General features: G+C 41.0%; 2 protein-coding genes across 2 annotated transcripts in view; both read right to left on the bottom strand.

Moving 5' to 3' along the window:
• The window catches only part of apba2b (amyloid beta (A4) precursor protein-binding, family A, member 2b), a 57,057-nt gene extending 53,406 nt beyond the window's left edge, over positions 1-3,651 (bottom strand). Inside the window, exon 1 of the mRNA XM_030094465.1 lies at positions 3,462-3,651. The gene's annotated coding sequence lies outside the window, so the exon portion shown is untranslated. The remainder of the gene's footprint in view (positions 1-3,461) is intronic.
• A 3,997-nt stretch (positions 3,652-7,648) lies between these two features.
• On the bottom strand, positions 7,649-8,616 carry saa (serum amyloid A). Its single transcript, XM_030094712.1, has 4 exons — positions 8,555-8,616; positions 8,368-8,476; positions 8,110-8,248; positions 7,649-7,886 (listed from the first exon to the last, which is right to left on the bottom strand). The coding sequence occupies exons 2-4, from the start codon at positions 8,453-8,455 to the stop codon at positions 7,748-7,750; spliced, it is 366 nt and encodes a 121-aa protein (XP_029950572.1). The 5' UTR covers positions 8,456-8,476; positions 8,555-8,616; the 3' UTR covers positions 7,649-7,747.
• Positions 8,617-12,798: the final 4,182 nt, after the last annotated feature.

Below are 12,798 nucleotides of genomic sequence, written 5' to 3'. Positions count from 1 at the left end.
GTCAGAGTCTTGATCATTTACCTAAACTCAGCAGTATATTGCACAGTGTGGAAGAGGAGCTGCAGAGCGACTGACTGTGGAGCCGATGTCATCTGGAGATAAGCTGTCCACAGATGGTGAATAATGGAACAACTCATACAGATAGGACAATATGACAGCAGCCACTGTGATCTTAAAACGGATTTCCACTGTAATTCAGACGGTGTTTCCAATTCCTCTGTATATTGCGGGTATGTAGCAGACTTTGCCTTTGAGGAATTCACTTTTTGCAGAACCACAGAGGGTTGCTGCACGTCGTTATTAGTTTTTAGACAACTCCTCTATGATAGAATTGTCGTGTTTGATAGTAAGTAAAAACAGACAGCAGCTGGAGCATCTGCTATTTTAAATGGGGATCAGCTCAACAAGAACTCTTGTGCTTTGTGCTACCAGGTATAGACTTTTCACATTTGTTACACATTTGACCCAAGAAGTCTATTTATTGATGCCATTAGAAGAGACAAACACAGGTGATATATTTTGTGAACCATTAAGTCGAGTATTTTAGATGAAAATACGTGAAGTTCAAACAAGCTGGAAATCAGCAACATTTTTTTCCTTCACAACGCTCCCTACAGCCACATTAAATGTATAGCATGTATGGCAATCAAAAATTGGAAAAAGACAAAGAAAGGTAGCATAAATGTCAGGCTCATTGACTGGATTCTATTCTTTCAGACTGCTGAGAATATTTGTGAACATTGATTTGAATCGTGCTGCAGCGGTTTGCTTTATAATATGGAACACACTGTAAATTTTAACCCTTCTTTTATTGTTTCATTCAATTCAGGGTCACAGCACGATGAAGCCAATCTCAGATAACACTCCATCACTCACATTCCCCCCAACCTCAGTATTGTAGAGTGACCAATCCACCTTGAAAGCATGTCCACAGAGAAAGAAGCTAAACCAGACTACAGAGGATGATAATCTCACTGTGAGGCAAGAGTGCTAACCACTACAGCACCATGCCTCCCGTCCAGGAGTATAATACAACATAAAACTTTGCTTCATTGTGCACTTTTTTTTTTGTCAGAGTGGTCACTGCCTCTGTTTCAGATGGAATTTCCTCTATAACTACACAGGCTGAATGATCATCACTGCTAATTTCCATTTAATTATTCTTCAACAAGGTCTGGGGTGTAAATTACACTACACTTCATCCGCACCTCTTTATTTCCTCGTTAGCAAACTAACAGTGAGGCTCATCGCTTGTCCTCTTTGTGTGGATTTACTCATTTTATTTGCCACACAAAGGTTTTCTACAGCAACAATAGTGTCTGTGAGAACACTGCAGCGCGACTTACACTTCAAATGCACATCTTTCATCACAGTTTCAATATTTACTTGAACAGACACCGGTCACAGCCTACAAAGCTTTTTTCTTGGAATTATTCATTGTAGTGGGCATCGCCGTGCGTTACCGCACTTCTACTGAAGTCAGTGTTACAAAATGGGCACAAAATGTTTTGCATGTGAAATCCATAGCTTACAGAGCAAAGCTTTTAAGAAGATGTCACACATGATATTATATAATGGACACCGGATTTCCCCGTGGCACTTCAGTCCACAATGCTGGAGCTGACTCACTGGGATCTCATGCTTGATTGAACGGAGTAACTTCATGTGGTAATGATTTATTCGAAGATTTACAAATAATTATCTTTCACTATTTGTCCAGCAGGGTTGGAAACTTTTGCCCTTTTCTGGTCCTCCCTCGGGAGTCCCATCCTGTATCCTGCAAACTGCAGCATGAATAAGATGCCAGCAGGCTGCAGGATGGGTGTTTGTCCTTCATTGCAGGTGCTCTACAGAATACTATCTCAGGCTACCAACAGGGTGGGACAGAGGAGGGGCATAACAAAGCTAGAAGCAAGAAGAGAGCATAAAAAAACCCTGAGTGTGAACGTGAATCTAAAGGGTGGAACAATAAGGGGGTAAATAATGACATAAAAAACTGGCATCACAGTGAAGACGCTCTGTGCATCCTTGCAGGTTTCTGTCATGGCTCTCAAGGGGCCTTTCACTTTCTCTAATAGCTATGCATTACTCTCCTCTGTATCTGCCCTCATCCTGTAGGCCTGGTCATCACTCTGCTTCTGAGCTGCAACACAGCCACACACCCTCTGTATTCGCTTCCCAATGTTAACTTGGTTTTTTTTTTCCCCAATATTTCATCACATTCTGCAATACTTCAAAGCTTTGTCTGCTAAAAAAAAAAAACAACAACACAGCAATTTAGATTTGTGCATCAGTTTTGACTGAGAGATGAGATAAACGTAACACCAAGCAGCCTACTATATTGCTTTAGATTAAATTTCAGAGGAAATTAAACATAATATTTATAGATCCGTGGATCAAACCAACACTACCTGTAAGTATCATGGTGAACCACTGGAACTTAAACCAATACTGATCCAAACCACACAGCATCGTTGCTAACAATGTAAGAAGTCTCGTAAACCTCAGGCATTGGTGCATTATATTATTTCACTGTGAGTCAGCAGCCACTGCTGCTGTGAAAGAAACCAACAAAACAAGACGTGTAGATTAAGTACTGGAGGGGGAATAATAGAGGGAGGAGTGGACGGTGTCCACTGAAAGGCATTCTGCATGACTGGACGAGGACAGATGCTGAGGACATGACACTGTATGATACAAAGCAGAGCCTGTGAGGCTGAACAATGCACAGCCAGACACTACGCCTGTCAGCTCCTGTCCTCTCCTGTGGACTCCTGGTACACACACACACACACACACACACACACACACACAGATACATAAGTCAACACAAGTTGCTTTTGAAGCTGGGGATGTGTCAGTAAAGGAGCACAAGTGTGATGGTTGATTATTTCAATATGTCACTGAAATCATGGAGAAGTGTGGGATGAGTGTTTCAGAGAAGAAGGGAAGATGTAGAGGTTGAATAACCCATTTCCAGAGAGAGAAAGTCGTAGTATCCCGCACACGCCCGAGGTGCAGTTCAATAAAAGCGATGCCAGACAAGATCTGGACCACTGGGGACGTCTAAAAATTAACAAGCAACCTGTCTCTTGGAAAAGTAAAAGGCCTAATCACAATAAAGCCAGAGTCGATCATTTCAGACGGATCTGCGCAGGGATGAATCACCGAGAAAATGTGGCAATAAGGTGAGAACAGACTTCCAAACGCAGCCCCAGCCATCCTCGCCGAGTTTCCCCTCCCAAAAATCCACAACACAACACTCAGCGCCCGGGGAGCAGCGGAGGTTTTTCTCACTGATGCTGAGGACAACATCCAGGCGGAGCGGCCAGCAGCAGCATCCCTCCACCCAGCCAGCCAGCCAGCCTCCGGGAGGAAGACACCCCGGCTGCTGCTCACTACACCGACGCTCCGCGTTCGATTTACGGCCACGTTTTTGTACCGACAGGAATCCGCCTTACCTGGAGAATATCATATGCTGGTCAAGTCACCTCCGTCGGGGATGATGGGTGCGGGGCGGAGGCGGCTGGTCGCGCATCCCTCAGTGTGTGTTCCTCCCGACAGAAAACGGACGGAGCTCAGCGCCTCTCCGCGGAGCCCCGGAACCAGGATAAAATAAGACGAGCCCACTGCAGTTGTCTGCTCGGTAAATACCCCCCCCCCCTCCTCCCGGCTCATACCCCTCCTACGAGGGCAGATACCCCGCCCGAGAAGCGCGAGCTCGACCGTCTGAGTCACTTCGCGTCCATTTAATCGCCCTGCTTGTTTTGGAAGACAATTTCCTTGAATTAAATAAATAAAGACACAAAGCGTTTGAAGATTGTATCTACTGGCTGCATGTTGGTGTCAAACATGCAGTTCGGGGGCCCAAGCAGGCCGCAGAAGAGTTCAATTCGGGCGAAACTTGCAACAACAAAGAAACATCAGCTGCAATTTTTCCATGAAAATAGCTTGTTTCTAAATTGTTGACCTTGGCCAACAGGATGAAACACCCTGTTAATACAACAGCATTTCAAGTGAAAATACATAATTTTGCATTTTCATTTAATTTCAGTAAAGTTATGTTTACTCTGCGATATTAATGATGTCTGTTTACGTGGAAATAGTTGAAATGCCTAAAACAATGCAGTTTTCATGTTCTGCCACTGGTGGATGCTGTTGGTTGCTTTTGTAACAAAACCACATAAGCGAGCAGAAAAAAATTATTATTATAAAAATTAACAATGATGAGTATGCGGACATTCGTGTGAACAGATGATGACGTTGGATTGCTACTACAGTGGCCCAGTTTACATGAGTGTTTTTTTGAATCCGATTGAAAACAATTGTGTTAAATGCATGGACGCATACAAAGCAATCTGCGATGAATCCTCGTTTACAAGGGCCCTCAGTGAAGTGGACAATACAGCGTTCTGTGACATGCACACAAAGTCTCTTGTGGAACTTTCAGGTCTTTAGCTTTGCAGCCAGCAGTCCTCAGCGGCCAGCAATGAGTTTTCATCGACTGGATATCTGCTCAAAAACTGTTCCAACATCTCCATGAAAACATTTCAAGGAGCAGCGCTCCCCCCGGCCGCAGTAGCGCCCCACCTAGTGGCACATCCCGGTGTCATACACCGGGGCTCCGCACTGCCTGCCGATGTTTTGAATTAACTGGTGTCCGTGTTAACTTGTGAACAAGATGTTGAAATACCGACTGAAACTTGTAGTCACTCTAGTGAACGTTGCTTATCTACAGTTACAGTAAATGTATAAGTTTCAAGTCTTTTGTCAGTCTTAATTTAACATCTGCTGTTAACAGCATGTGTTTACACAGCCGGGCGGTCCGCTTGCAGTCTGCCTCAGAGCTCTTCAAACTCCTTCGAGCTCCTAACAATTATATAGCTTTGTCATATTGGCCTACTCTGCATCTACTATAGGAAAGAAGAAAAAATGTATCACCCCCTAGAAGATGGTGCAGAACTATTTATACTACGACCATCGAGCACATGTGCAAAAAATATTCTGTTTTTCATGTTTATGCAAAGACGGAGCATTTCCAAGAAGTTGAGAAGCAATATTCAAAAAGTTCCATTTTCAGTTACTCAGAGCTCTCTTGTTGTGTAAACGAGCTGTAAAGTCGGAAATTCGGCATTTTCACTTCACAAAGTCGCGTAGAAGGGGCCTGGGAGGCAAAAATGAACAGCAGATGGCAGCAATAATACTAACCTCATGAAACTCAAAACATTCACCACACAGAACATTTTCCGGTTGGTTCTCCACTGTGGATCTATGAGCATGTGGCATATGCTGCTCTAAAATTCCTCTTGTGCTGACGGTGATCGAGGTGGAGAATAAAAGTCATAATAAGCCCAAAAGCTTCTGTAGCACGAACACAACCCCAAATTCTGCCATGGTTGTGTTGTTGGTTCACAGAGGAACTGAGACGCAGGTTAAGCCGAGGGGGGGGGGGGGGGGGGGGGGGGGGGGGTGGGGGGGGGGGGGGGGGGGGCATAAGTGTTTTATTGTTTGAATGCATTTTCAACCATAAAAACTGAGATTGTGAGTGAATGTTTTTTTCTTTTTAAATGTGGTTTTGCTCTCTGAAGACACCGATTTTGTGTGGATGTAACACCTATCTGATAAAAAAAAAAAAAAAAAACTAAATCCACCTCCATGTGGATGTTGCCTCAGACAACTTTATTCAACTAACATAAAATGACAGTAAACATGCAAAGATAAGCAGCATCGTACACCAGCCATGAGTGTACACAGAGGCACATTTAAAGTCCACAGAACACCGTCATGCCAGAGGACCACAAGGGAACAAAAAACGTCATCTGTGCCCCACAAAGCTCCCAAGACCGAGCAGCCTGGTGTCTGAAGTAATGAAGCACTGAACGAAATGACATCGGCACATCTTAGAGATCAGTGACACCCAGCAACCTTATCAATAGCAACGTAGCTTTAGCGTCAAAGCTGCACACTTTTCACGTCCAGCTCTGTGCACACGGAAGAGACTATTCTGTTTTTCCTGGTTCTCAAAGGACCTGTATTTAACTTGTCTAACGCTTTGCACGGAGCACCACGGTACTTTTTAATGTGTCATGTTATCCCCAACAGACTGTCTTACTGGTGGCGCTACTGCTCTCACAAGCAGTCAGACATGATATAATATCAGTGAAATAGACATCAGAGCACCAGTGTGCCTAATCTGTACGCCAAGAAAATGTTGAAGTGTCAGTGCTGTTTATCAGATAAAGTAAAGGAAAATCCTACATATTTTTATTTGGTGAACTTGTGCTTTTGTAAGGCTACTGTTTGATCGTTTATAGTAATACAATGAAAAAATGATTATTTAGTTAAATCTGGATTTTATCAACCAGAAGAATTGGTGAAAAAATTTTTGATTTTCTTTTATTCATCCAGTATAACTTGAAAAAGCGATGTGTTATTTTGTTTTTGCATTTGATTGTTCTCCATAGAAGGTGACTGATTTCTTCTTCTTCTTCTTCGGAGGCACTCCTCTGTTTATCATACTCTACTGTTCCTGTGAATGTGCGAGGGTGACCTGCCCTGAGTGTGACCTTACTCCTCCTCAGCATCAGCTGAAACTGACATTACTAATTTATATTAAATTGAATTGAATATTATTATGGATGCAGCATAGCAACCCTTGTCGCTATTCTGGTCAGTGAACAGATGTTTGCTATTTTTAGTTGCAGCCCTGAAGTTCTAAATGTTACTCTTGACCTCCTGCAGGTGTTTTCAGTTATGGCGTCTAATTTGAACAATTATCAAGACTTTGGCTGCATGATTGATCGGACTGCGTGCTATTTTCTGACTACTTTCACCTTCATCATCAGGCTTGATAGACTAACCCTTTGTAGTGCTGAGAATTTTAATCAACCATACTGACTGATAACATTGCGCCTCAAGGAATCAGTAGCGATAAGATTGAAAAGAAAAGAAAAAAAGGTTTCAGCATAAAAAAGTACCAAATTTGTTTTGTTTTTTTTAACTGGCGTGTTATCTTTGCAAAATTTATTCAAATGTCCAACTCATATTTCATTGTTCACTTAACCAAATACACCTGCAATCACTTAAATTTTATTTGAGGAGCTCCTGCCACTGAAGTATTGAATTTTAAAAACTCGAGAGCAACATGTCTGTCTGTTTCCTTTACAGAATTAAAGAAAAAAACAACACACATTTCTTAAATGTTCTGTTTTGCTGTCAGTAAACTATGCTGTTATTCTTAGGTCAAATAAACCTGTAGGACCATTATAAAATCACTGAGCAGGAAGAAAAATACAGCCTTCACGTCGAGTCATTTTCAGATTTACAGTGGGCGAGCCTGCCATCATGTGGCTAAATCATAAAATTACACCTCAATGTAGGACCCCACGGTTATAAGATAAACAGTGTCTGTCACAATGTTTTGATCTTTTTATTCATCAAAAATATCAAAAGATTTACTCATCATCAGGCTATTTTTCTTAAGTATTTAAAATTGGTTATTTTTTAAATCTTTCTGTCTGTTGCACTTTAGAAGTTATTCAGTCTTGAATATTCTCCTTTTCAGTAGTTGAACTGTGTGCTGGTGAAAGACCCAGGGGATACGATGTATGCAATGTAGACAAGCTGAGCAGTTCAAACTGAAAATTTATTTCACATCCAAATTCATTTTGTCACTGCGGATATGGATTCCCATTATCTCCAACTCCAGAGAGTTCTTTTCACCAGATTCAGTACAAGGACTTTGGCCTCAGTATTTGTCAGGGAGCCCTGCTGGCCTGAAATGATTGGGATCTCCTCCCTCTCTCCCCCAACGGTTTGCAACCTGATCGGCTGCGCTGTCCTCAGCTCCGTGGCCCGTCTTCTCTTGAATCCACTCTCTGCCATTGCTGAAATAAAATACACACGTTACATAACAAGCCCATTTCCAAACCCAAATACACACATGCAGGGTGACATGTTCCAATTAAGACACCAGTTAAATTACAGGTCAAGATGTGAATAGGCGAGTACATAACAAATAAGGGAGATATAACAAGCTAGATTGAAGGAATACAGATCGTATTGCTCATTCCTAGTTGTAAATGTCACGCCGTACTCCTTGCAGCTCACCTGATCACCTCAGCAGCCCACCTGCCTCCGGCTCCTCTCTGCGCAGCGTCATAGTTTCCTCTGGCATGAAAGTATTTGTCCGAGTTTTTCCAGTTAGCCTCTCTCATGTCACTGTAAGCCCGCCACATGTCCCTCGCTCCTAATCAGCAGGACAACACAACAAAGGTTATGCAATCAGAATATGCAGAGGAGAGAATCTGCAGTTTTTATAATCCCATTCATTTTTACATCCCGACTTGCAAAGACTTAGTTTCTGACCTTGAGCAGCTTCAACTGGAAAGTTGTACCACTGAGCATTGGTTTGGACAATTAGGATCAGGACGATTCCAGCCAGCAGCATCTTCATGGTTACAGATTTCTAAAAGGACAAAAACAATGCATAAATAGTTAAAATGTAAATGCAGTCAAAATTTCTCTTCAAAGATTTTTTTCCCGTTTGACTTACTTTGCAGTCTGTGCTGAGCTTTGGGCAAGTCTGGACAGGTCTCTGGATGAATTATCCATGTGGGCTCTTATATTCTGTTCTGAAACAAGCAAGATTGTTTAGAATTTCCAAATCCGGGAAAGTTCTGCTCTATATCGGGGACAATCCAAGATATCAAATAAACTCACTGCGGACAGTCCCCAGTTATGCAAAAGCAGGTATTGGCAGTGTGAGCAGCGCAGTATCACTTCAGAGGAGTTCATTTCATCAACAAAGCACTTTCTTGTTTGTCATACAAAATGTGTTCACATCAGTCCTTCCTATCAATTCAAATTTCTAAATATTTCTGCAGAAAGAGCCTTTGTAGATATGAAGCATGATTTTCATTCTAGAAGAGTGAACACTGCAACACATTCATTTGAGAGAACTTTCTAAACAGGTGTGCATGATTTATTGAGAGACTTCTATTCATAATTTATAATTAGATCTTGAATATGCACATAGAGCAGTATTGCCGGGGCTGCAAAGTGGAGACGTGCTTAGAAACGGTGCCATACAGCAAGGATATCTCTACTTAATCCAGTTTAGAATGTAAATAACCTCTGGAGTGTGTGTTGGTGATAGATGGATGACTTGACCGTGGTGTACACTCCCTTCACTTGCAGTGCTCTGGGTAAAGCAGTACAAAATGACTGGGTGATTGAAGAGATGTGCAGCTGTTCTTGAGAGAGGGAACAGGAGGCGATAGGAGGTGTGGTAAAAGATCACAGATGAGGGACACTTCGGGCATGGGGGAAGTGAAAATCAACACGTAAGCAAGAGAAAACCAACTTATATCTTAATTCAGCTCCTCAACAAGTAGCTTAGTGGAATGATGAAGAATGATGAAGTCAGATAAAACCAGATGAGAAATTCTGTCATCATTAACAAATAAATGTGAGGGTTTTTTGTTTGTTTGTTTGTTTGTTTGTTTAAGTGTGTCTGTGTGATCCCTGTTAAAGGCCGATGATTTTCCCAAGGTCGACAGTCATCTGGGTTTTGTTCAACTAACCTGAAACTCCTAACTCGAGAAAGGAAAATCGAAATGGGAAAAATATCATTTGGCCAACAGTGGGTTCTTTTGGAAACGCTGTTCTTTCTTCTTTACATTTTGTCAGACATGCAGTTGTGTAGCTGACTGAGGATTGCTAAACTTGTTAAACCAGGCCCTTTCTTTCCTTCTTTGTTTATTTCATCAGTTTTTGTCAGAAAGGAAATACATATCATCAATTAGCTATATTTAAATATTTTTTTTGTTGTTAGCCCAACAGTTTACAATTTAGCATTTTAGGTGACAGTGTAATTCCAGTTTGATTCAAAATGCCCTTTGTCTACATTGTTTTTCTTCCTTATTTGTCATCTATTGATTTTCTTGCATAACTCCCTCCTGTAAAGGCCAACCCCCTGCTCAGTTCTGTTTGTCAACCTGAAATGGGAATTTTCCCAGATTTGATCAAAAATATAAAAGCTATTAAAGCTGTCTTTTCTACTGTGTTCAATCTGATTACCATCAGATCACCATGAGAGAAAAACAAAACAAAAACCAAATAGCATGTTAGCTCACTCAATAAAAACCTAATACAGTTTGACGCACACATATACGACGTTAAACTAAATACAACGCTCATATGTTGCTACTTCTATCAGCTGGAGTTAAACCTGCAACTTTCTCCCTTACATTTACTTGTATTCATTTTCATTTTTAATGTTTTTTTTATTACTTCTAAAACTATGTCTCAAAATAAGATGTCCACTTTCACAGGATATTATATCAACATACAGGATTCATCTTCAAAAGAAAATGAGTATCTTTACAAGAGTTGCTGTCACTGGCATAAACACTGATTTGGTCTTCATGAGTTAATGGTCAGAAGATGTTTAATTTTGTAAATGATGAACAGCAGGTTCAATGTTTAACTGTTTCTTCCATTCTGACCACTTTACTGATAAGAAGAGTGTAGTAGTATCATCTGACCTCTATGGCTACAGCAAGCGCCAACCAGCTCCCAGATGTTACCGTAACTATCAAAGCTGAACCAGTGATGAGAACTGGTGTTAAATAAACACTGATCAACTAGATCAATATCAGTTCCAGCTGATTTTTGTTTTCTGCTGAGCAGCTGTTAGTTGTGACTATCGAGTTTGTGGTTTCATTCACAGGTATGACAGAGTTACGTTTATTCCTGTGAAAATTCAACCTTTATATAGCAATTCTCACACTTTCATTCATGCCTTGTCATAAGTAGTTCGCACACGCAGAAAGAACACTCTTTTAGGCATATATTAATGTGCAAATACGCCATTTACCTATGGAGCTCTGGTTCAGGTTTCTGACATTTCTTGTTCAAAATGATCATCTGACTTGTGCATATGTGACATGATTAATGTTGTATATCCCTAAACTGCCATACATCAGTGTTTTTAATGTTTTTAACAGAAGTTTTGTTGATTATTAGATAATGAAACTAAAACTAACTCTGAAATCAGGGCGCTTGTTAATCAAGTTTCATAAATAAGAAAACCCAGAGGCTGAGCAAAGTTTGTTTTTTTATGAGATTATTCAACATCACTGAGAACCCTAAAGGACAAAATCGTGGCTCAACTTGTGCTGATTAATGTGTTGTTTTAGGTCCTTAAAAGGCACTGCAGCAAGCCAATAAATATTCACAGAAAGAGTGTGAGGAAAAGTGGAGGTGTGAAGGTGAGGAAGAGAAGTGATGCTGTCAGAAGTTTGCAACAAGAGGAGCTGTTTGAGTGTGTCTGATGCACAAAGGAAGAGTTTTGTTCCAGAAATAAACACACAGCATGCTTGGGGAATAAATGCATTGCCGTACAGAAAAGACTAAACCAGAACACCGTCTATGCAGATGCACAAAAATCACACAAGATGTCAGAGGTGCTATCACAGGAGAGGTGTCAGAGAGAAATCTGAGCGGTAGAACAAGAGAATAAAGAGGTGTAACAGAAACACGGCGCTGCACTGACTTATCTAAGATAAGGCAGGATTTCTTTTCCTGAAATAACACTTCACTGTGTGTCAAAAAGTTGTCTGTTTACTACATGCAAGATAAAAACAAATATGTCTGTGCTTCTCCTGTCAAGACATGGATTCATGCATGGATGATTACCCAGTAGAGTAATCCTTTCCAGCTGTGTTTACAGAAGATGGCTACAGTTTGAAGCAGTGTGCAATTTCCTAAATCTTGTTAACAAGTTATGAGACGCAGTTAATGGGCTATTGATAAATTCAATTATGATAATGTGATCATTGTAGGCCATAAACACAAATGATTGCATAGCAAAATGTGCCTATTGCATATGTTTGAGGTTTTAATTGAAAAAAGAAAAATAAATGCATCAATGGAAATAATACAGACGCCAGAGAAAAATAATGGATCCTTGTCAAAGAGGCATTTTAGCTACAAAACAACAAATACCCAAGTAAGGAAGATGCCAACACATGCAGTTTCAGACTGAGTAATATATGATGCCAGACTTCCAAAGAAATTACACTTTTTTAAAAATATTTGACAGCTGTTTGGTAGCTGAAAAGGCTTTTAAGTTGCTCCAGAAGCCGAGTTAGTTTTTTGAATGCTTTCGTTTGTTCACTGCAGCTTGTTTTGTTTTGTTTAGTTTAGTTTTCACTATATCTAAATAGGATGACTTTTAAAAACACATTTTTTAATGAAGAATTGTTTTAATAGAACTCAAAACTCAACTTCTTACTGTTTTGGGAAAAAGGGGTAAATAAGACATGTGGAAAAAGTTATAATTTCCATCATTACACGTATGACTTGTGCAGTGGTGACTCGCCTCCTGCACCTTGTAAAAACTGTTCGTCAGTCACAGGTTAGACATACTAGGGCGTTTATCCTGATCTAACTAATTATGAACTGTAGAAATGTTGCTTCCCACCTTCAGCCGCTGATCAGTGCGCACCACTAGAGGCCGCCAGTGAGCCGCGCGTCACGCTCAGGTCGGGGCGAACGTGAGCTGTGAATAAATGCGCCTTATCGACTGGAGGAGCCTGTTGGCGGCAATGGTATGATGATAGTAATAATGAGAGCGCGCACACTGCTCATGACACCGTCAATACCGAAAAGCTTGACTTTGGCTCAGTGTGTTTGAGGAAGAGATCAAACGTGGGCTCCAACTTCAGCATGCTGCGCGTAAAAATACACCCAAACGCGCCACCTGAAGCCCACTGATTCTCAGGACGAACTGAA

This window comes from Salarias fasciatus, chromosome 1, assembly GCF_902148845.1.
Source record: "Salarias fasciatus chromosome 1, fSalaFa1.1, whole genome shotgun sequence".
Taxonomy (NCBI): Eukaryota; Metazoa; Chordata; class Actinopteri; order Blenniiformes; family Blenniidae; genus Salarias; species Salarias fasciatus.
The sequence above is the reverse complement of the archived record's forward strand: the minus strand, read 5'-3'. Positions and strand labels throughout refer to the sequence as shown.